The sequence below is a fragment of the Mirounga angustirostris genome, unplaced genomic scaffold, assembly GCF_029215605.1.
Source record: "Mirounga angustirostris isolate CCGP_5_RB_7025 unplaced genomic scaffold, mMirAng1.0.hap1 SCAF_9, whole genome shotgun sequence".
Classification (NCBI taxonomy): Eukaryota; Metazoa; Chordata; class Mammalia; order Carnivora; family Phocidae; genus Mirounga; species Mirounga angustirostris.
In genome coordinates, this window is record NW_026991717.1 from 83,008,463 (window position 1) to 83,033,423 (window position 24,961).

Here is a 24,961-nt window from a genome sequence, read left to right on the forward strand (position 1 = left end):
CAGATGCCTACAATGCAATTTCCTCCAAGCTGTCACTAATGATTTTTATATAATTAATATAAAAAAGGAAAAACAATACTTCGGTTGCTGGCAACAGAAATTCCAGAACAAATGGGGGCACAAGAGGCAGCAACAGGATTTTTAAGTCTAAGGGTCGAGGGTGAGGTTGCTCTTCCTCACCATAAATTTCTATTTACTGTGTTAATTCACTACATTTAGAATACTATTACTACGCAATCCTTTTAGGGAAAGACCTATATTAATTACTCAAAGCACCTGGCAATATTAACTCCATGTAACTGTAATAGTTACTAAATACTGTCACTCCATACTATGGGGTAGAAAGTAAATAAAGATACTTCTTAGCAAAAACAATATACACAGAAGCCAGGAAATAGTTTCTTGTTTAATCACACGACAAGTATAACCAAAATAAAAATAACACTGAAACAAAGATTACTTATAACTCCAGAACATTTTAATTCTAAAGAGCTTTAATATATAAAAAGCCCCATCATTTCCAAGTGCCCCTCAAAAAGGGAATGAATAATCAGTCCCATCAGAGCCGGGGAAAAAAAATTTTTTAAGGTGGTGGAGGGATAAAGGTTGACAACCATTCTCTTTCAAAAAGATAAACACTGCGTCCTCAAATAACCACTTAGAATGTCACTTGATATGAACAGGCAGGAGGAAAATAACTGTCCGTATTTGCCTCATATACTGTATTGGGCAATTAAATGCCAACTCAGCTATTTAAGAATGACTTGCTAAAACATTGAAAAAATGAAAGACTTCGTCCTTGTCATAGACTGCCACTTCAGTGGAACATTCGGTGCACATGACTGGGTGGTAGATTTCTTCCACTTGCGCCTCGGCCTGCTCTGCAGCATCTTCATGGTTAGACCTCATTTTCTTATGGCCTCGCCTTTTCTTCCTGTTCTCTGGGATTTTGTATCTTAGAACCTCCTCTTTGTTGACAGAACAATTCATCACAAACATTGCTCTATACTGAGTTTTGTAGGATTCGTGCCTAAGAGGAAAATGAAATAGAGAATTTGGATTTGCATTCTATTTTAATAGGTTATCCATTTAGATCAAAAAAATTTTATTGAAGTATAGCTGACACAGTGTTACATTAATTTCAAGTGTACAACACAGTGATTTGAGAAGTTTACACATTACGCTATACTCACCACGAGTGTAGCTACCATCTGTCAAGGTACAATGTTATTACAATTATCACTGTATTTTATCCCCATGACTTATTCACTCCATACCTGGAAGCCTGTATCTCCCACTCCCCTTCACTCATTTTGGCCATCCCCCACCTTGCTCCTCTCTGGCAACCATCAGTTTGTTCTCCGTAATTATGGGTCTGTTTCTGCTTTTCATCTGTTCGTTTTGTTTTTTAGATTCTATGTATAAGTGAAATCATAGAGTATTTGTCTTTCTCTGACTTATTTCACTTAGCATAATACCCTTTAGGTCTATCCATGTTGTCACAAATGGCAAGAGCTCATCCTTTTTTATGGCTGAGTAATATTCCACTGTGTATATATACCATATTCTCTTTATCTATTCATCGATCAAAGCACACTTGGGTTGTTCTCATATCTTGCCTACTGTAAATAATACAATACACACAAGGCTGCATATATCTTTTCGAATTACTCTTTTCATTTTCTTTGGATAAATACTCAGTAGTGGAGGGGCACTTGGGTGGCTCAGTCGTTAAGCGTCTGCCTTCGGCTCAGGTCATGACCTCAGGGTCCAGGGATCGAGCCCCACATCGGGCTCCCCACTCAGCGGGAAGCCTGCTTCTCCCTCCCCCACTCCCTCTGCTTGTGCTCCCTCTCTCGCTGTGTCTCTCTTGGTCAAATAAATAAATAAAATCTTTAAAAAAAATAATAAAACGCAGTAGTGGAATGAGTGCATCATAGGTTATTTCTGTTTTTAATTTTTTGAGGAACATCCATACTGTTTTCCACAGTGACCATGCCAATTTACATTCCCACCAACACTGCAAAAGGGTTTCCTTTTCTCCACATCCTCACCAATGCTTTTTCTTTTCTTTTTGATTTTAGCCATTATGACAAGTGTAAGATGATATCTCACTGTGATTTTGAGTACATTTCCCTGCTGATTAATGATGTTGAGCATCTCTTCATGTGTCTGTTGGACATCTGTATGTCTACTTTGGAAAAATGTCTATTCAGGACTCTGCCCATTTTAATCAGATTATTTGGGCTTTCTGGTGTTGAGTTGTATCAGTTCTTTATATATGTTGGATAGCAATTCCGTATTGAATAGAGCATTTGCAAATATCTTCTCCCATTCCATGAGTTGTCTTTTCATTTTGTTGATGGTTTCCTTCACTGTGCAGATTTTTATTTTGGCGTAATCTCAACAGTTTATTTTTGCTTTTATTTCCCTTGCCGCAGGAGACATGTCTAGAAAAATGTTGCTATGGCTGATGTCAAAGAAACTACTGCCTACGTTCTCTTCTAGCAGTTTCATGTTTCAGGTCTCACATTTAGGTCCTTAATCCATTTTGAATTTATTTTTGTGTATGGTGTTAGAAAGTGGTCCAGTTTTCCCAGCACCATTTATTAAAGAGACTGTCTTTTCTTCCCCATTGTATATTCTTGCCTCTCCATATGGTGAAAATTTGAGAACACAAAAAACTTACTGAAATACAACCAAAATAAAAACATGAGAACAAAATGGGAAATTTAAAGAAATGTTAAGAGTTATTTTAAGAATAGGAAAAAACTTGTTAATAGAGAATAATTTAAAGAATGAGGGGTGCCTGGGTGGCTCAGTTGTTGACTGTCTGCGTTTGGCTCAGGTGGTGATCCTGGGGTCCTGGGATCGATCAGGTTCCCCACTCAGCAGGGAGCCTGCTTCTCCCTTTCCCACTCCCCCCGCTTGTGTTCCTTCTCTCGCTTTGTCTCTGTCAAATAAATAAAATCTTAAAAAAAAAAAAAAGAATATATCCTCTTTTCTACTGCTTTAAAAGTAACTTTTATCTCTGAAAAAATTATTTGCTCTTCAAACTTAGAAAGACAAGAAACTTGAGAGCTAATGTTTAAACGATCTTTGTCTTTTCACACTGTGGCCTGAAACTCTGCCCTCCTCTCATTACAAGTGGTGCCATTCCTGGGGCGCCTGGGTGACTCAGTCAGTTAAGCATCTGCCTTCGGCTCAAGTCATGATCCTGGGGTCCAGGGATCAAGCCCCAATTCGGGCTCCCTGTTCAGCAGGGAGCCTGCTTCTCCCTCTGCTCCTCCCCCCACTTGTGTTCTCTCTCTAATAAATAAATAAAATCTTTTTTAAAAATTAAATTAAAAAGGGTGCCTGGGTGGCTCAGTTGGTTAAGCGACTGCCTTCAGCTCAGGTCATGATCCTGGAGTCCCGGGATCGAGTCCCGCATCGGGCTCCCTGCTCGGCAGGGAGTCTGCTTCTCCCTCTGACCCTCCCCACTCTCATGTGCTCTCTCTCATTCTCTCTCTCTCAAATAAATAAATAAAATCTTTAAAAAAAGAAAAAAAATTAAATTAAAAAAAACAAGTGGTGCCATTCTTGTCACCATTTTAGCAAAAGAAAACTTAAAGAGCTTCTGACTTTACAATGTCTACTCTTGGCTTTACTCCAGCAGTCCACAGAATAGATACTGCTTCATTTGTTCTCCTCAAACATTCAATATTTTCCTACTTCTTTCCCCACCTAATAAGTTGGTTTTTTTCCCCCTTAAACCTCATGCAACAGAAATATCTATCTGGCTAAACACAGTGAACTCAAATTATACTTTCATTAGTTCCAAAAGTTGATCTCCACCACCACCACCACCACCACCCACCAGGAATTTAGACTATGCAAGCTGGTACTTCTCCAAGTAAGACTGTAAAAATTTCATTTATACTCCACTGGATTGGAATCCTGTATTAACATGGAATGCAATTTTTACCAAGGCCAATTTCTATTGTTACATTATAAAACAACTTCTTTTGAGTATAGGAACTCTATAATAACACGGTTTAATTTGCAAGAGAAACAACTGAAGTACAAAAACATTTGACTTTTTCTGCATTTCATAAACATGCTGAGTGTCAACTTATATACAAAAACCTTAAGAGTTCATATGGAAAGCACAAAATTTAATTGTTGCAGATGATCAAAAACCTCAAGCTTGGGACACCTGGGTGGCTCGGTCGGTTAAGCATGTGCCTTCAGCTCAGGTCATAACCCCAGGGTCCTAGGATCGAGCCCCACATCGGGTTCCCTGCTCGGCAGGGAGCCTGCTTCTCCCTCTCCCTTTGCCTCTCCCCCTGCTTGTGCTCTCTCTCACTATCTCTGACACTATCTGTCCCTCTCTATCAAATAAATAAAATCTTAAAAAAAAAAAAACCCTCAAGTTAGCTAATAAGGTAAACTATATCTGGTTATTCATTAGTTCCTAGAACAAATCCACCACCTACTTAGTTTGTTTCATCACTTAGTTTCAGTTAACTTGATTCAAAACATGGACTAAGCTAAGCATTTATGAGGCCACCAGAAAGAGGGGGGAAAAAAAGGAAAAAGGAAAAGGGTTAGAGTATATTTGATTAAAAGAATGAAGGGGGGCGCCTGAGTGGCTCAGTCCACTGAGTGTCCAACTCGATCTCAGCTCAGGTGTTCATCTCAGGGTCATGAGTTCAAGCCCCACATTGGGCTCCACTTAAAATAAAAGTGGAGCCTACTTAAAATAAAAAATTTCTTAAAAGAGAATGAAGGAAAAAAACTCACGATCATCTCAATTGATTCAGAAAAAGCATTTGATGAAATTCAACACCTATTCATGGTAAAAACACCCAATAAACTAAAAACAGAAGGAAATTTCCTCAATACAGTAAAGGCCATATATGAAAAATCCACAGCTAACATCATATTCAATGATGAAAGAAAATTTTTCCTCTAAGATCAGGCCGAGACTAAAAAGTCCTGCTTTTACCACTTCTATTCAACATAGTACTGGAAGTTCTAATCAGAGCAATTAGCTAAGAAAAAGAATTAAGAGGCATCCACACTTGGGCGCCTGGGTGGCTCAGTCGTTAAGCGTCTGCCTTCGGCTCAGGTCATGATCCCAGGGTCCTGGGATCGAGTCCCATATCGGGCTCCTTGCTCCGCGGGAAGCCTGCTTCTCCCTCTCCCACTCCCCTGCTTGTGTTCCCTCTCAGGCTGTGTCTCTCTCTGTCAAATAAATAAATAAATTCTTTAAAAAAAAAAAAAAAAGAGGCATCCACACTGGAAAGGAAGAAGTAAAATTATCTTTGCTCACAGATGACATAGTTGCATGATACTGTGAAAGTAGTTAATGTCACTGAATTGTACACTTAAAATGGTTAAAATAGGGAACAAGAGTACCAACTCTCACCACTCCCATTCAACACTGTACTGCAAGTCTAGCCAGGGCAATCAGGCAAGAAAATCAAATAAAAGATATCCAAATAGGAAAGACAGTTGTATGTATCTCTGTCTGCAGCTGACATAATCTTTTACACAGAGAATTTTACAGACTCCACCAAAAAAAAGTTAAAATAAATATGAGGGGCGGGTGGGTAGCTCAGTCAGTTGGGCATCTGCCTTCAGCTTGGGTCATGATCCCAGCATCCTGGGATCAGGCCCCACATGGGGCTCCCTGCTCAGTAGGAAGCCTTCTTCTCCTTCTCCCTCTCCCTCTGCCACTCTCCCTGCTTGTGCTCTCTCAAGCTCTCTCTCTCAAATAAATAAATAAACAAAATTTTTAAAAAATGATAAATAATAAAATAAAATAAATATGAAATTCAGGAAAGTTTCAGGATACAAAACCAATACACAAAGACCTACTGTGTTTCTGTACATTAACAGTAAACTATCTGAAAAAGAAATTAAGAAAACAATCCCATTCATGATGCCATCCAAAATAATAAAACACTTGGAAATAAATTTAACCAAGGAGGTGAGAGATTTATACACTGAAAACTGTAAGACATTCATGAAAGAAATTGAAGAAAATACAAGTAAATGGAAAGATACCCCATGTGCATGCATCAGAAGAACTACTATCATTAAAACGTCCATACTACCCAAAGCCATCTAAGTCAACGCAATCTTACCAAAATTCCAATGGCATTTTTCACAGAAATAGAAAAAAGCCTGAAATGTATGGGATCACAAAAGACCCCAAATAGCCAAAGCAACCTTGAGAAAAAACAACAAAGCTGGAGGCATCACACTTCCCAATTTCAAACTGTACTACAAAGCTATAGTTACCAAAACAGTATGGTACTGGCATAAAAACAGACTCACGGACCAATGGAACAGAACAGAGAGCCCAGGAATGAACTCACACATACACAGTTAACTAATATTTGACAAGGGAGCCAAAATTATTCAATGCCAGATAATCTCTTCAGTAAATGATTTTGGGAAAATTGAATATTCACATGCAAAAGAATGAAACTGGACTCCTGTCTTACTCTACTCACAAAAATAAACTTGAGGGGCACCTGGGTGGCTCAGATGGCTAAGCATCTGCCTTCGGCTCAGGTCATGATCTGCAGGTCCTGGGATCGAGCCCCACATCAGGCTCCCTGCACAGTGGGGAGTCTGCTTCTCCCTCTCCCTCTGCCTCTTCCCCTACTTGTGCTCTGTCTTTCTCTCTCAAATAAATAAAATCTTTAAAAAAAATAAAAAATAAAAATAAACTTAAAATGGATTAAAGACTTAAATGTGAGACTGAAATTGTAAAACTACTCAAAGAAAACATAGCGAAAAAGCTCAACATGGGTCTTGGCAATGACTTTTTGGATAAGCACAGCAACAAAAGAAAAAATAAACAAGTGGGACTACAACAAGCTAAAAAGCTTCAGCATAGCAAAGAAACCATCAACAAAAGGAAAAGGCAACCTACGGAATGGGAGAAAATATTTGTAAATCATGTATCTGATAAGGGGTTAATATCCAAGAAACTCATACAACTCAAAAGCAAAATAAAATAAAATAAAATAAAAATTGGCAAAGGATCTGAACATTTTTTCCAAAAAAGATATACAAATAGCCAACAGGTACATGAAAATGTGTTCATCATCCTTAATCATCAGGAAAATGCAAATCAAAACTATAGTGAGGTATCACCTCACACCTGTTAGAATGTCTGATTCTAGGAATAGGCTATTAATAAAAACACAAGAGAAAACAAAAGTGAATCCTTGTGCATTACACGTGGAATATAAACTGGTATAGCCACTCTGGAAAACAGTATGGAGGCTCCTCAAAATATTAAAAATAGAACTACCATATAATCCAGCAATCCCACTTCTAGGTATGTATCTGAAGGAAATGAAATCACTATCTCAAAGAGATGTCTGAACCCTTCCCCCGGCCAGGTGATCAAGATCAACATTAACAGTCATAAATCTGTTGATTTTTTTGTTGTTGATAGTCCGTGCCCTTGATCATCATGTTGTACACTTCAAACTTACACAATGTTATATGTCAATTACATCACAGTAAAGCTAGGAAAAGATTTTAAATTTTTAAATGGTCTAGTTGACAATAAGTTGAATATCCAAATGATGCACTCTTTAATGAAAAATTTTTAATGGTTAAAATAGTAAATTTTATGTGTATTTTATCACAATTTTTTTAAAAGAGTGTATTTGACAGATTATGTCATTCCACAACATATATGCAGTTTCACTGAATCCTTGTCAGCACTAGTAAGTGCTTTATTAGAAAAACTATTTGTAACAGAACTACATATAACCAAAATTATTTGTATAAAAATCAGTCATGAAGCAGCAAGGATATAGGAGGAGAGAACTTTATCAGAATTCCTAAGTATAGAGGCACCTAGGTGGCTCAGTCAGTTAAGCCTCTGCCTTCGGCTCAGGTCATGATCCCAGGGTCCTGGGATCAAGCCCTGCATTGGGCTTCCTGCTCAGAGAAGAGCCTGCTTCTCTCTCTTCTTCTGCCACTCCCCCTGCTTGTGCTCTCTCTCTCCATCAAATAAATAAATAAAATATTAAAAAAAAAAAATTCCTAAGTATATACCTCAAAAGTCTATTTGATTTAAACAAAAGACCACCAAGTTTTTTTTTCATTGTGTGTGTGTGTGTGTGTGTGTGTGTGTGTGGTCACCCTTTATTCATTACCTTTGGCAATCAAGACATAGTGTGGTCATGCAAGCAGGGCAATTCAAGACAGCATCACTATTTGGAACAGGCTGCTGTTGTTGATGTGGCCTCTGTATTCCAAAACCATGGTAGCTAGAATAGAAAAAGAAAGGGGGGGGGGGACACACACACACACATGAAAGTCAGATCCTGATTCTCTTTTTTTTTTTTTTAAATAGGCTCCACGTCCAACATGGGGCTTGAACTCACAACTCCAAGATTAAGAGTCACATACTCTGGGGCATTTGAATGGCTCAGTTGGTTAAGCGTTGAACTCTTGATTTCAGCTCAGGTCATGACCTCAGGGTTGTGAGATCAAGCCCCATGTCAAGCTCCACTCTGGGCGTGGAGCCTGCTTAAGATTCTCTCTCTCCCTCCCCCTCTGCCCTTCCCCACCCCTCTCTCTCTCTCCCCCTCCCTTAAAAAAAAAAAAAAGTCACATGCTCTACCAACTGAGCTAGCCATGTGCCCCCAAGATCTTGATTTCTAATGCCACCCTCCAATAAAAGAAACTAGTACTCCTAAGAGAAATGACTGATCCTAGGAATAGGCATACAAAATGAACCTGGAGCATCTTGTACTGCCAGAAAGTAAGGAAGTGCTCAAAAACAATGAAGTAGATATGTCAAGGGTCCACAAAGTCAGCTGAAAGAGTTCCCAATGGCCAAAGCTGAAACAATTAGAACAACATAATAAAGCAGTATTGGATTATAACCCAAAGTATAAATAAATACCCATGAGTCCATACTGATATAAACGACTGAATGAATGAATGACTGAATGAGGGAGGGAGGGAGAACAGACAAATCTCCCATATGGAAGAATAATTTATGAAGATACTCTCCCCTCAAGGAAGTGGAGCATTAACTCCCCACTCCTCAAGTCTGGGCTGCACATAGGGACCTTCCTTCCAAAGAGTACAGTATGGAAAGGAGGAGTGAAGAGTAACTTTACAGTAGAGAAACCTGCCAAACAATTTCTCACCAAGGTGATCAAGGTCAACAATCATAAATCATGTTGACAATATGTGCCCTTGATTACAATGTGATGAAAATGGCACTTTATCTCTGTGGTCTTCCTCACCAAAACCCATAATCCCAGTCTAATCATGAGAAAAACATCACACAAATTCCAACAAAGTGGCCTCCTACAATATACCTGACCACTACTCCCAAACACTGTTAAGGTCGTTAAAACCAAGGAAAGTCTGAGAAACTGTCATAGCCAAGAAGAGCCTAAAGAGACATGACAACTAAAAGTACCGCGGTTATCCCGGATGGGCTCTTGGAATCGAAAATGCGCAGTAGGTAAAAACTAAGAAAACCTGAATAAAGAATGGACCTTAGTTTATAATAATGTATCAATACTGGTTCATTAATTGTGACAAATGTACATATTAATGTAACACGTTAATAACAGGTGAAACTGTGTGTGTGTGTGTTGTTGTGGGAGGGTATATGGGAATTCTGTATTATCAGCTCAATTTTTCTGTAAATTGAAAACTATTCTAAAAAATAAAGTCTCGGGGGGGCGCCTGGGTGGCTCAGTTGGTTAAGCGACTGCCTTCGGCTCAGGTCATGATCCTAGAGTCCCGGGATCAAGTCCCACATCGGGCTCCCTGCTCAGCAGGGAGTCTGCTTCTCCCTCTGACCCTCCCCCCTCTCATGCTCTCTCTCTCTATCTCATTCTCTCTCTCAAATAAATAAATAAAATCTTTAAAAATAAATAAATAAATAAAGTCTTGGGGATGGGAGGGATGGGGTGGCTGGGTGATGGTATGTGCTATGGTGAGCGCCGTGAATTGTGTAAAACTGATAAATAACAGACCTGTACCCCTGAAACAAATACATTATATGTTAATAAAAAACAAATAAAATTAATTACTTAAAAAAAATAAAGTCTCTTGGGGCACCTGGGTGGCTCAGTCAGTTGAGAGTCCAACTTTTGGTTTCAACTTGTGTCATGATCTCGTGGGTGGTGGGACCGAGCCTGGCATCGGACTCCCTGCTCAGCGGGAAGCCTGCTTCTTCCTCTCCCACTCCCCTTGCTTGTGTTCCCTCTCTCACTGTCTCTCTCTCTCTCTGTCAAATAAATAAATAAAATCTTTAAAAAAAAAAAGGGGGGGGCCGCCTGGGTGGCTCAGATGTTTAAGCGTCTGCCTTCGGCTCAGGTCATGATCCCAGCGTCCTGGGATCGAGTCCCGCATCGGGCTCCCTGCTCCTTGGGAGCCTGCTTCTCCCTCTGCCTCTCTCTCTCTCTCTCTGTCTCTCATGAATAAATAAATAAAATCTTTAAAAAAAAAAAAGGCCTAAGTGCTTAAAGACTTTTGTCTGTTTTGCTCCTTGTTGCATTCAAGAATCTAGAACAGTATCTAGTACATAGTAAGTGTTCAATAAACATTTGCTGATTGCAAAAATATAGCACAAATCTACTTATGAAGGTACTAAAGTATAAAAGTACATGTTCTTGGGCGCCTGGGTGGCTCGGTTGGTTAAGCGACTGCCTTCGGCTCAGGACATGATCCTGGAGTCCCTGGATCAAGTCCCGCATCGGGCTCCCTGCTCGGTGGGGAGTCTGCTTCTCCCTCTGACCCTCCCCCCTCTCATGTGCTTGCTCTCTCTCATTCTCTCTCTCTCAAATAAATAAATAAAATCTTTAAAAAAAAAAAAAAGTACATGTTCTTAAAAGGGACTTATGGTAAATTCCCGAAACTGAACAACAAATGATAAATCATTTGGCATTACTTCCCAAACTCTTTACATGTCTCTGGGGGAAAAATACTGAAAACATGTGGTACATATTTATAACTGTTGTTAAATCCCTCCAATGCTTAGCAGATTTCAAAACCCAAACCCAAGAAAGTAACATATTCATTCAATAGATACTTAATGAGTGCCCATTTAACAAAGTGCAAGATGTCTGGGATATAGCAGTGAACAAGACAGGCATGATCACTGCCCCTGTGGCACTGAAAATGTAGTGAATTTATTATTTTAAGTTGCTTTCTGTGGTCTTAAAAGGCAACTACTGCTTGATGCAGGAATGTGAATAAAGCAATAAAATGTTATTTCTTCTCAAGACTATAAAACAAAAGGGGCACCTGGCTGGCTCAGATGGTAGAACATTTGACTCTTGATCTTGGGGTCGAGTTCAAGCCCTGAGTATAGAGTTTACTTAAAAAAAAAAAACACACACACACACACACACACACACACACCATTTTTTTAAAGATTACAGAATGATAAAAATACATTCCATCTAACCTCACTGACAAATTCTGTTACCAGAATCAAGAGCTACACTGGGGCGCCTGGGTGGCTCAGTCGTTAAGCGTCTGCCTTCGGCTCAGGTCATGATCCCAGGGTCCTGGGATCGAGCCCCGCATCGGGCTCCCTGCTTGGCGGGAAGCCTGCTTCTCCCTTTCCCACTCCCCCTGCTTGTGTTCCCTCTCTCACTGTGTCTCTCTCTGTTAAATAAATAAAATCTTTAAAAAAAAAAAAAAAAGAAAAGAATCAAGAGCTACACTGTAATTTCCTTAACTATCTCAGGATCATTCATAGCACTCAAAATGTTCATTTTACACTGGGGTAATCAAAAAGTATTCATTAAATAAAGGCAAGGTGCAGCTGGAGGAAATGGTGCAGAGGTAAAACCGGGAGAAGAAAAAAGACCAAAGTGGGACACTGGAGGCTAAAAGGTAAGGTACAAACACCCAACAACATCAAATTCTCTCTGGACTTAAAAATACTTGATTTATCTTTTGTTGTTCAGTGTTCAAGAGCTTACCATCCTGGCCCCTACTACCTTAGCTGAATCAAAGCTTCCTAGAGTAGGACTCCAGGGTTTGCATTTCATTCTTCTGAGGTGATTCTGAGGCACAGCCAGGAGAGGGAAGCACTGGGTAACAGTGGTATACTGCCTAGCTTTTAGTTTTATGACAAACCAACCTTGGTAAAATCAACCTGGAAAACAAGTACGGCATTTCCTCTTGGAATGATGAAAATGGTTTTGAAAAACAGAGGTGGTAGTTACATAACACTGTGAATATACTAAATGCCACTGAATTGTTCACTTAATTTTAAATTAATTAAATGATTAATTTTAAGTTATGTGAATGTCACCTCAATTTTTTAAAAAATCAAATTTGGGGCACCTGGGTGGCTCAGTCGTTAAGCATCTGCCTTCGGCTCAGGTCATGATCCCAGGGTGCTGGGATCAAGTCCCACATCGGGCTCCCTGCTCTGCGGGAAGCCTGCTTCTCCCTCTCCCACTCCCCCTGCTTGTGTTCCTGCTCTTGCTATGTCTCTCTCTGTCAAAAAAATAAGTAAAATCTTTAAAAAAATAATAATAAAAAATAAAATTTGTGGGGCACCTGGGTGACTTAGTCAAGCGTCTGCCTTCAGCTCAGGTCATGATCCCAGGGTCCTGGGATCGAGCCCCGCGTCAAGCTCCCCACACAGCAGGGCGTCTGCTTCTCCCTCTCCCTCTGCCACTCCCTACCCCCCACCCCGCCTAACTCATGCTCACTCTGTCTCTCTCTCAAATAAATAAAATCTTTAAAAAATCAAATTTGTAAATAGTTAAAAGGAACAATTCAGATATAAAATGTAACATCCACTCTTCATCCACATAAATGTTTTATCTCCAAATAATTTTAAATTCTATTTGAGAAAAGTCAGCTTTGTTTCTTGAATGGAGAGACTGACCACAGCAGTTCGAATTCAACAACAGTTTTTTAAAAATAAATCATCTGACAGGCGCCTGAATGGCACAGTCAGTTAAGCATGTGACACTTGGTTTCAGCTCAAGTGGTGATCTCAGGGTGGTGAGATCAGGCCCCGCGTCAGGCTCCATGCTCAGAGCGGAATCTGCTTAAGACTCTCTCCCCATCTCTTTCTGCCCCTCTCCACCAAACTCATTCTCTCTCTCTCTAAAATAAATAAGTAAATCTTTCAGAAAAATTTAAAAAAATAAATCATTTGACTGAAATTTGCTGGTAATTTTCAAAATAAATAATTGAGGTTTTTTTCCAAAATTCTTTTTTTATGTATGTATGTCTGTATGAACATATACACATACATTCAAAATGTGAATGTAGGGGCGCCTGGGTGGCTCAGTCATTGAGCGTCTGCCTTCAGCTCAGGTCATGATCCCGGGGTCCTGGGATCGAATCCCACACTGGGCTCCCTGCTCTGCAGGAAGCCTGCTTCTACTTCTCCCTCTCCCCCTGCTTGTGTTCCCTCTCTCACTGTCTCTCTCTCTGTCAAATAAATAAATAAAATCTTTAAAAAAAAAAAAAAGGTGAATGTAGTGAAAATCATCTTTTAATCCTTTTTCTCCAAAGATTCTAAATATTTGAGTTCAGTTCTTACCCTCTTCTCTGCGCATCAACCCAGGCCTGATCCCTGCTATCTTTTTCAGGGTCATAGAGTAGCTCATCATTTGTTGGAATCCTGTGTCGGTTTTTCTTTTTCTTCTTGGTCACCTGTGCTAATTTTGAAAATGTTAAGGATATGGCTAGGTATCATGTCTAAAGCACACACTTCTTTAATACAGAACGCAGAACCTTCAGCTACATTTTTTTTCCTATGTATATTTTCCTTAAAAAAAATTTTTTAACTATTCCTCCAAATAAAGTTCTTGTCCAATTAATAAGGGATTAAAATGAAGATGACAGAGGAGGAAAAAACTGTTTCTTCACTAAAAACATGTTATCTCAAGAACTGAACTCAAATAATGAGAATTCAGTCTCAGAAAAGCTACTCAAAGTAAACCAAGACCAGAAACTTTTTGATGTTATAAATTCTCAACAAGTTCCCATATAGAAAATGCTACTGAAATCAGAATAAAAGTATTTCAGGGTCCCTGGGTGGCTCAGTCGTTGAGCGTCTGCCTTTGGCTCAGGTCATGATCCCGGGTCCTGGGATCGAGTTCCGCACTGGGCTCCCTGCTCAGCGGGAAGCCTGTTTCACCCCCTGCCTGCCTTTCCTTTCCCCCTGCTTGGGTGCTCTCGCTCTCTGACAAATAAATAAGTAAAATCTTAAAAAAAAAAAAAAAAATCAGAATAAAAATATTTCAAAAATGAGTGAAAAAAACAGGGGCACCTGAGTGGTTCAGTTGGTTGGGCATCCGACTCTTGATTTCAGCTTGCATCATGATCTCAGGGTCATGAGATCAAGCCCCATGTCAGGCTCCACACTTAGGGTTAGCCTGCTGGAGGTTCTCTCTCCCTATGCCTCTGCCCCTCCCCCAACTCACACAAGTAGGCATGCACGTGCACAGTCTCTCTCTCTCTAAATAAATAAATAAATAAAATCTTTAAAAAAAAAGATGAAAAACCACTACGGTTATCCACATGCGCTAGACTTTTAACGTACTTAAGTAGGTTAATATTTAGGTAATAATATATAAAAATATTATTTCTTGGGGTGCCTGGGTAGCACAGTCAGTTGAGCATCTAATTGTTTCTTTACCATATAAATGTGTTACTTGTGCATGCCAGTGTAATTCCTGATATAACTAAATCAATTTTAACTCTTATTATGTTCACCTTTGCTCACATTTTATACAAAATCAATTCCAGAGAACAGAGAAGCCGATAAAAAAGCAATGAGTTAGAAAAACTTCTGCAAAATATAAAGATTATCTAAATTTCTATATTTTCTGTAAAAATACAGAAACTATTTGTCAGCGTGAAAGCAAATGTTGCTGAGCTAAGGAACCTTAAGGAAGAGGGGGGCCACAAGCCCTGAGGAAGTCAGGACTGAGTCAGGACACACTCTCCCTCACCCCTGGAATGCCCATGCAGCATCCTTGCTGGTCCCATGTCCTCATATGTGCATTCCCATCAATTCCTGCTTTTGTTTTCACATCAACAGCCTACAATTTCTTAAAAGATAAAATTCAGAGGGAAATTCTAATATCCAATAATTGTCAGGTAAACCTTTTTTCTACAAAATGTAACAGCTAAACCTGGTAAACATGCTACTTACCTGTTTTGTCTTCATCCTCAGAATCAGAATCAAAATATATATCATCATAGTACTTTGTCAGAGCTGTTCCAACTTTTCCAGTTCCTGAGGAAGACCCTATTTACATAAGGGCAGTTTACAGACTAAACCATACACAATTGACAAGAAAAAAAATCTCAATTTATTCTTCCATCACCTCAAAGTAATTATCAACTCATTCCCAATCTCATTTGGATGAAAAAATACTTCCACATCAATGACTTACTGAATTTCTGTGCCCTATGCAATTACAGAGAACTATAATTGTTAATTACAGTAATGAAGTGTTCCAAATCATGAGAAAATTTTTCTCTCACCCTCTCACAAATCTGATTCAATAAAATAGCCTATTCCTAGGTTGCCACCATACATATCTCTACCTTTCAGCCATGCAGTACACTGTTAAGGACAGGAAATAAACATCTCGTTGTAAGGGACTTCAGGGGAAGAAAATAAGAGCCCTACAGAGAGGCAGGGGGGCATGATTCAAGGACACACTCTTCTCTTCTCAGTTGTGCCTAGTGCCATGACTCACACTATATTCATGTCATCACATGCCTGTGTCCCTAATTCTTCCTCTTAATTAACATCTTCTTTTGCTTTTATTATTACTATTACATATGCTTTCAGTTCCTAACATGGAAACCAAAGCTGAGGCACAAATCAGTTTTTGGGTCAGGTACACTTTACATAAAAACGAAGTATCAAAATGAAGTATGTTTCATTACTTACTAACTTTCATTACTTACTTACTAAAATGAGACAGGAATTTGTGGTGACCATTCAATCTGCTATATCAGTGCTATATAACCCTAAAAATACCTCTATAAGCTCGTGTGTCTTTTTTATCCTGGGGTAAAAATTACAAAAGGAAATCATGCAAGTAAACAATACTAATAGTGTCATTTCAACAACACAGGAAAATTCTTCACTAGTCATCAAAGAAAATTATGCTCAAGTTGCCAAACATATTTATTCATTCACAATAAATATTTATTGAGCACCTGCTCAAAGTGCTGGTGACACAACAGAGCATAAGGTTCCTGCCCTTGTGGAACTTAGAAAAATATCTATATGAAAATCTAACTAAAAGTTTACCTGTTTCCAGAGAGGATAACTTGTCCTCCATTGTTTTTATGGTGGAATTTAATTCGGCTTCCATTTCTTTTTCAAATTCATCTTCACTAGATGATTCACTTTCGCCAGTAAGACATTCTCTGATGAGTTTTCGTTTTTGGTCAGGAGTTCCATGTAAAAGCACATCCACTTCATCTTCAGAACTAGTATGCATTTAAATCATAAGACATATGAATACTAAAGAATTAAAATAACTTGAAACTCCCATCATCTCACTGCCCAACAATTTTAAGTTTTAAAAGGTTGCATTTATGTATCATATTACATACAGCTATTCTCATTTATTTTTTTTAAAGATTTTATTTATTTATTCATGAGAGACAGAGAGAGAGACAGAGGCAGAGGGAGAAGCAGGCTCCCCGCGGAGCAGGGAGCCCGATGCGGGACTCGATCCCAGGACCCTGGGATCATGACCTGAGCCGAAGGCAGACGCTTAACCGACTGAGCCACCCAGGCGTCCCAGCTATTCTCATTTAAAGATCAACCATTTCTCAGGGCACCTGGTGGGGGCTCAGTCAGTTAAGCAGCTGCCTTAAGCTCAGGTCATGATCTCAGGGTCCTGGGATCAAGCCCCCTCCCCACCCCGGGGTCGGGCTCCCTGCTCAGCAGGGAGTCTGCTTCTCCCTCCCGCTTTGCCCACCCCCTCATGTGCTCTCTCTCTCTCAAATAAATAAATAAAATCTTAAAAAAAAATAAAGATCAACCATTTCTACATATTTCCAAATGTATTTCTTTTTTTTTTTTTTTAAGATTTTATTTATTTATTTGACAGTGAGAGAGAGCGCACAAGCAGGGGGAGTGGCAGGCAGGCAGAGGGAGAGGGAGAAGCAGGCTCCCCACTGAGCTAGGAGCCCGATGCAGGACTCGATCCCAGGACCCTGGGATCATGACCTGAGCTGAAGGCAGCCGCTCAACCAACTGAGCCACCCAGGCGCCCCTCCAAATATATTTCTAATGTCCACATAATATTTCCTCTTATAGATGCTATACATTTATTTCTCTTTGCTATTACACTACAATGACTATCTCTGTAGGGTATTATGTAATTTTGCATCTGTTGATTTCCTTAGGATAAATGTCTAGAATTAGACATAAAAACATCTTTCTAACTTCTTGAATTATCACACTGTTTTCCAAAAGTATTGCACGAATTCATAATTCCATCAGCAATGAAAAGTTTACTTCGTACAACTGCGAGTTTTTTAAAACTCTGAGCACTTAAATAAAACTTAATATATGTAACCAATATACAGCTAGTATACCCAAACAAAATGTTAACAGATAGTAATTAGATGTTACAATTCTAAAGGCATAATGCTACAGAGAACTATAAAGAGAAAGTTAAATTATATTACAAATTCTCCTGAGCAATTACTGCCAATCTACTTGGCCTTTTGCACTAGGTTTCCCATCAATAACAATATGACAGAATTAAACCAGGTATCAGAAAGAACGAAATGTTATCAAAACGAATGAAACACCGAAGATATTTTTTAATACAACCAATAGTTCATAAATAATGTTCAATTACTTGTGGTCTGATGAATAGTTACAGACTACCTCTGGTTTTTGTTTCTCTATTTTCTTCTTCTAGAACAATGCTTTTAAGCCTCCAACAGAAGGTAAATCTGAAAAATGCAATTCACACCATTCAGTTTTGCTAATGATAGAGGCCTTAGCCAGATTCTACTCCCAAGAGAATTCCCATCTAACATTCCTCATCCTGACCCATATACTTCCTCCTTTACCACTATATTCATTTGGGTCCTCTTAACTCTGCCTGTCCCACCATATCCTAAGATCTCCAGGCCTCCAAACTCTTTTATTTCATTCTACTCTTAATCCTGCTGCCAGAATGTCAGTCCTAAAAAACTCTCATCACATCACTACCCAATTCTGAAAGAAATCATCCATGGCCAAATCTCTGAACACAGCATTCAAAAGAGCCTTCCCCATTTGGTTTCAACTTATCTTTCCAACCTTACCTCTCACCCCTGAATTACGCCAGTGGTCTCCAACTGGGGGCCATTTTGCCCTCCAGAGAACATACGGCATAGCTAGACATTTTTGACTGTCACAACTAGAGGTGGGAGGATGGGCTACTGGCATCTAGTGGGTAGCAGTCAGGGATACTGCTAAACATCCTACAGTGCACAGAACAGCCTCCCACAACAAACTTATCTGATCCAAGATGTCAATGTTACTGAGGCTGAGAAACTCTGATCTATCCTATATTCCAGTGTTTCAAAAGTGTGCAAAGTAGATTATCTTAAGGAGTATGAGGATGGGGTGCCTGGGTGGCTCAGTCGTTAAGCATCTGCCTTCGGCTCGGGTCATGGTCCCAGGGTCCTGGGATCGAGCCCCACATCGGGCTCCCTGCTCAGCAGGAAGCCTGCTTCTCCCTCTCCCACTCCCCCTGCTTGTGTTCCCTCTCTCGCTGCATCTCTCTCTGTCAAATAAATAAATAAAATCTTTAAAAAAAAAAAAAAAAGGAGTACCAGGATAGACAGGCCACTAAATAAGACAGTTTCTTATAAAACTAAACACGTAACTACCATACAACCCAGCAATCACACTCCTTGGCCTTTATCCCAGAGAAATGAAAACTTACATTCACACAAAAACTTGAACATGAATGTTTAGAGATCCTTTATTCGCAAAAGTCAAAACGAGAAATGATTAGATATCCTTCGGGCGCCTGGGTGGCTCAGTTGGTTAAGCGACTGCCTTCAGCTCAGGTCATGATCCTGGAGTCCCAGGATCGAGTCCCACATCGGGCTCCCTGCTCGGCAGGGAGTCTGCTTCTTCCTCTGACCCTCCTCCCTCTCATGCTCTCTGTCTCTCATTCTCTCTCTCTCAAATAAATAAATAAAATCTTTAAAAAAAAAAAAAAAGAAATGATTAGACATCCTTCAATAAGGGAATGGTTAAAACAAATGTGAAATAGTCGTCAGCAATAAAAAAGGAATGATTTACTGATACCTACAACAATGTGGATGAATCTCCAGAGAATTGTGCTGAATGAAAAAAGCCAATCCCAAAAAGTTACATACTGCATGATTTCATTTATATAATATTCTTAAAAAGGACAAAATCATAGAAGTGGAGAACAGATTAATGGTTACCAGCATTTAAGTAGGGCATGGTGGGGCAGGAAGTTGGCAATGAGGGATCCTTGTAGTAATGGAAATGTTCTATATTTTGACCACATTAATGGCTACCCCAGTTGTGATATTATACTAAAGTTACTAATGTTAACATTGAGGGAAACTGGGGCGCCTGGGTGGCTCCAGTCGTTGAGCGTCTGCCTTCGGCTCAGGTCATGGTCCCAGGGTCCGGGGACTGAGCCCCACATCAGGCTCCCTGCTCTGCAGGAAGCCTGCTTCTCCCTCTTCCACTCCCCCTGCTTGTGTTCCCTCTCTCGCTGTGTCTCTCTGTGTCAAATAAATAAATAAATAAATAAATAAATAAATAAATAAATAATCTTTAAAAAAAAAATTGAGGGAAACTGGGTAGAGGGGACACAGAATCCCTCTGTATTATTTTTTGTTTTACTTTTCTTGTGACATAATTTACTGTCATAACGTGGACGGAACTAGAGGGTATTATGCTAAGCGAAATAAGTCAATCAGAGAAAGGCAATTATCATATGATCTCACTGATATGAGGAATTTGAGAAAGAAGACAGGATCATAGGGGAAGGGAGAGAAAAATGAAACAAGATGAAACCAGAGGGGGAGACAAACCATAAGAGACTCTTAATCTCAGGAAACAAACTGAAGGCTGCTGGAGTGGAGGGGGGTGGAAGAGATGGGGTGGCTAGGTGATGGACACTGGGGAGGGTATGTACTATGGTGAGCACTGCAAATTGTATAAGACTGACGAATCACAGACCTGTACCCCTGAAACAAATAATACATTATGGTAATTTTTTAAAAATTTACTAAAAAAAATAAATAAAAAATTTACTGTCATAAATTCATGCATTTAAATATAAAATTCACTGATTTTTTTTCTATATACTATTTCTTTTTTTTTTTTTTTTTTTTTTTTTTTTTTTTTTAAATATTTTATTTATTTATTTGAGAGAGAGAGAATGAGAGACAGAGAGCACGAGAGGGAAGAGGGCAGAGGGAGAAGCAGACCCCCCGCTGAGCAGGGAGCCCGATGTGGGACTCGATCCCGGGACTCCAGGATCATGACCTGAGCCGAAGGCAGTCGCTTAACCAACTGAGCCACCCAGGCGCCCTCTATATACTATTTCTTACAACTACATGTGAACCTACCTCAAAATAAAGTTTAGTTTTTTAAGAAAAAGATTAAATCACAAGGCAAGAGAGTTATTTTTATTACAAATTTTCTCTACTCCTTGTGATTATTTCAAGAAGGTCTCGGCATTTAGCACCACTAGGTGAGGCAATGCAGCCTGGGCCATGTACATTCTTGCTGAGTGTGTCAAGAACGCAAGGTTCTCGCCACTCTTCACCCAGGCCATTTCTCAGGGTTCTGTTTGCAGTGTGCAACCTTGAGGGATAAGGTGATGTCTCTCTCCAGGAGAAAGAGCAAGCTTATTTACTGACTGCTGTAAAGGAAGTGGATTTTCCAAGCTCGAGTGGTCCTTAGCCATGATGCAAGCCACTGAATGTGTAGCATCCACCTGGGCCTCTCCGTGCAACCCCTGTAGGAGCTGGGAGGTAACAGCAACCAACACGATCATGATGCTCATGCTGCTTGTGCTGTGAGTAGTCCCTGACCCACCAGTCTCATATCTTCTGCCAGGTTCCATGAACTGGCTATAAAATATTAGCTTATAAGTAGGGTAAAATCAAATCCTGACAGACACGTCTTAAACACCTCTCGAATCTCTCCAATCTCCCTTTTTAAGACAACAAGCACTGGATTCAGAGCCCTGAGCAGGCAATACTGTCTAATACCACTGTTCCATTTTCACAGTATTTATTCTTACATTTACCTTACCAGTGGCAACTGTCACAGGATTAGAGAGCTTCTTTAAAAAAACTTAACCCCCCCCCTAAAAAAAGAAAAGAATTTTAACAACAAAAATCTTAAGGAAAAATATTAAATAAGTTGTAACACGGGTGAGTATGAAGATGGTAATGGCTGAATAACTCACGTCCAGGAAATACTGCTATATTTCAATCAAACTGAATTACTAACTGAGGCCTACTAATTGATATAGCTCCTTTCACAGACCAGACCCATTACCTAAAACTCACAGGAAATCTTAGAATCCATCCTCATTCCCCACAAGAGAAATCTTCACAGCAGTCCAAGCTCCCAAGCCTACAACCCGTCCCCAGGATAATATGAGGAAACATTATGACTGGAAGAAGGACAGTTTCACAAAAAGCTTAGTTGGACAGAATGTTTTAGAGTTTATGGCCAGGATCTGTTGCCAGCTTTTAAAAAGATAAATGTGTCAGGAAATCTCTTGCCAACATAACTGCAAGTTTCGTCCAGGTAGGGTTAATCCCTCCTTTCTGGAAATTTCCCCGGAACTTCATTTGTGTCTATCTCAGGTCCTCCTTTTCTACAATAGTCTTGAGAGATAACATGCTTATTTCCAAGACAGATATGTTCCGAGATACGTCTTATTTCCCCTACTACACTGAGAGCCTATAGAAAACTGTAGCCTTGAGAAAGCATACAATGGGTGCTCAAAAAAAGCCTGCTGTAGGGGCGCCTAAGTGGCTCAGTCGTTAAGCGCCTGCCTTCTGCTCGGGTCATGATCCCAGGGTCCTGGGATCGAGCCCCGCACCGGGCTCCCTGCTCAGCGGTGAGCCTGCTTCTCCCTCTGCCACTCCCCCTGCTTGTGTTCCTGCTCTCACTATCTCTCTCTGCGTGTCAAATAAATAAAATCTTTTAAAAAAGAAAAGAAATTCTAGGGGCGCCAGGGTGGCTCAGTCGGTTAAGCGGCTGCCTTCCGCTCAGGTCATGATCCCAGGGTCCCGGGATCGAGCCCCACAACGGGCCCCTTGCTCAGCGGGAAGCCTGCTTCTCCCTCTCCCTCTGCCTCCTGCTTCCCCTGCTGTGCTCTCGCGCTCTCGCTGTCAAATAAATAAATCTTAAAAAAAAAAAAAAAAGCCTGCTGAGTATTCCCTTGCCTGCTAAGTATCCCCTTATTTCTGTTAATGGCAGTTTAGTCTTCAAGAGGGTCACTTCACATTAAGTCCCACTAGTCTCACAACATACTTAAGATACAGCTATTATATTTCCTTTTTACAGATGAGGAAAACGAGCGTAAGTGACTTGCTTTCTCTCACACTGCCAGTAAGCTGCAGAGGCAGGATTCGATCCCAAGGCTTTTGAGGACTTAACGCGTAATTCCAGAACATCCCGGTACCCTGCGCCGGTGTCGGCCCCGCCTCCCCGGGGCTGCGCAACCTCACCAGAACCCCCCTCGGCGTCCCACAGGCGACAGCGGGGCGCGACAGGCGCCCGAACCGCTCGGCCGAGGGTCAGCAAGGGCCTAGCAGGCGCAGCGACTGGAGGAGGCTAAAGCCTGGCCTCGGCCCGAAGCCTCGGAAGCCGGGACGGGGCAGGGGCCCACCTGCTCAAAGCGGGTTCCTCGTCGCTAGGCTCTTCAACTGCGTAGGGGTCGTAGTCATCCTGGAGCCGGTTCATGGTGGCCTGCACCCTCCGACACCGACTACAGGCGTTCGCACAGCAACTGTTTACACCGCAGGTCCCCCCGCTAAAGAGTCCGCAACTCCACTTCCGCCCACACTTCCTGCTCTCCTTGTGCGTCTGCGCAGATCGTCCCAGTGAGGGGGCGGGGAGAGAGGACGGGTCTTAGTCTCGCCGCCGCGATGCGCGGCTTCCACTTAACCCGGACACAGCTGCCTAATTGCCGATACTAGGAATCGGCACCCTCCTAAGTGGCAGTCTACGAGATGAGCGCTCTGTGTGCAGTGTCTCACGTCGTGACGTAAAGAAGCAGAAATCTAGATGCTGAGGGACATGCAGCCAGAAATCTGGACCAGTAGGTCCCCAGACACTGACACCTGCTGTCCCTCCAACCTTCAAGCCTCTAGCCCTTTTGCCTTCTTTTACCGCGCGACTGTCTCACCTTCACCACTATTCGCTCCTCGGTCTCGCTTTGGCCCGACTGTCTACTGAAAAGTTGCTAGGCTGTGACCAGTTAATTCCTAATTACCTTATCTTGGCCTCTTCTCAGTTCCAACTTTTGATTGGCCCTTGTCCGGTTCCGCTCAATACTTGAGATGAGGTAGATGATAACTTGAGATAAGGCCACTTGATTGTGAAACTGTTTGCTGCCCTGTTTCTGTACTGGCCTGTTCTCAAGCTCCTGTCCCTCTTAATGATCCCATTCAGATAACGACCCGTTTTATTTGGTCCTTGCCCTCTCCTCAGGTACCATAATGGATTTCCAGTTGCCTGGGTAGATACTCTCCACCGCTGCCCCACTGGCCATTCAATCAATATAGCCCAAACCCAACTCAGCATCTTCCACCCCATTTCTATACCTCAGTAAATAGCTATTTTGACTCTTGATTTCTGCTCATATCACTTCCTCCATCCTTACAACTCCTATAGACTTGAATCTTGGTTGACTCCTTCCTCTGTCCCTCCATGAGCCCTCGATTCCCAAGTCCTATGCTCGCTTAGTTACGTCTCTTTCATGCACATCCCATCTCCCCACCTTTCACCCTGACTACTGATATACTCTGCTAATTGACAGCCTTGTTTGCTTTTCTTGCCTCTCCAGTCTCTGCCACTCTCCACTGGCAGAGTAACCCTTTCCAACACAGCTTTGGTCTGGACAATTACCTTCCTAAAAAGTCCTAATAGTTTGGGGTGCCTGGATGGCTCAGTCGGTTAAGTGTCTGCTTTCGGCTCAGGTCATGATCCCACAGTCCTGGGATTGAGTCCCACGTTGGGCTCCTTGCTCAGAGGGGAGCCTGCCTCTCCCTCTCCCTCTGCCCCTCCGCGCCCCGCTCATGCTCTCTCTCGATCTCACTCTCACTCTTTCATTAATAAATTTAAAAAATATTTTTTTAAAAGTCCTATACTTCGGGCGCCTGGGTGGCTCAGATGGTTAAGCGTCTGCCTTCGGCTCAGGTCATGATCTCAGGGTCCTGGGATCGAGTCCCGCATCGGGCTTCCTGCTCCTTGGGAGCCTGCTTCTCCCTCTGCCTCTCTCTGTCTCTAATGAATAAATAAATAAAATCTTAAAAAAAAAAAAAGTCCTAGAGTTCACCTTTACCTGCTGATCTATTCATCTTATCTTGCTGTATTCTTGGCTCTCCACAATGCTTCAAAACATCATGCCAAACTGATGTCCCTACACATATCCAACACAATTTGCTGACTCAAGAGTATGTCCAAGAAAAGAAAAGAGAGGAAAAGAAAGGAATGGAAAGGAAAGAAAAGAAAAGGAATGGAAAGGAAAGGAAAGGAAAAAAAGACTATGTGTCATGCCTTCCAACACTAGGCCTTTGTTTATGCTCTTTGTTTATGCTGTTCCCTGGAGCTCCCTCTCCTACTTTAAATTCCATTATCCAAACCCTACCTATCCTTCAAGATCCATTTGCAAGCAACGGGTGGGTCAAAAACTAGACAGAATGACCTTTTAGG

At 41.0% G+C, this 24,961-nt stretch overlaps 1 protein-coding gene across 2 annotated transcripts; it reads right to left on the reverse strand.

Annotated features, from left to right (window-relative positions):
* Nucleotides 1-393: 393 nt before the first annotated feature.
* Nucleotides 394-23,096, reverse strand: EAPP (E2F associated phosphoprotein). Of its 2 annotated transcripts, XM_045900692.3 has the most exons (6): nucleotides 22,914-23,095; nucleotides 16,304-16,485; nucleotides 15,188-15,283; nucleotides 13,568-13,685; nucleotides 8,175-8,288; nucleotides 394-1,030 (listed from the first exon to the last, which is right to left on the reverse strand). In XM_045900692.3, the coding sequence occupies exons 1-6, from the start codon at nucleotides 22,985-22,987 to the stop codon at nucleotides 754-756; spliced, it is 861 nt and encodes a 286-aa protein (XP_045756648.1). In that variant the 5' UTR covers nucleotides 22,988-23,095; the 3' UTR covers nucleotides 394-753. The 2 variants fall into 2 exon arrangements, with proteins under 2 accessions (XP_045756648.1, XP_045756649.1); XM_045900693.3 differs by lacking the exon at nucleotides 13,568-13,685 and having other exon boundaries at nucleotides 22,914-23,096.
* Nucleotides 23,097-24,961: the final 1,865 nt, after the last annotated feature.

What these genes read in the sequence shown, in the direction of transcription:
- EAPP (XM_045900692.3), bottom strand. Translation starts at nt 22,987, where the DNA reads ATGAACCGGCTCCAGGATGACTACGACCCCTACGCAGTTGAAGAGCCT. An exon ending in GTTATCCTCTCTGGAAACAG is followed by an intron (nt 15,284 to 16,303) that starts GTAAACTTTTAG and finishes TTATGTAAATAG; the next exon opens with GGTCTTCCTCAGGAACTGGA. An exon ending in TGAGGATGAAGACAAAACAG is followed by an intron (nt 13,686 to 15,187) that starts GTAAGTAGCATG and finishes TTTCAAAATTAG; the next exon opens with CACAGGTGACCAAGAAGAAA.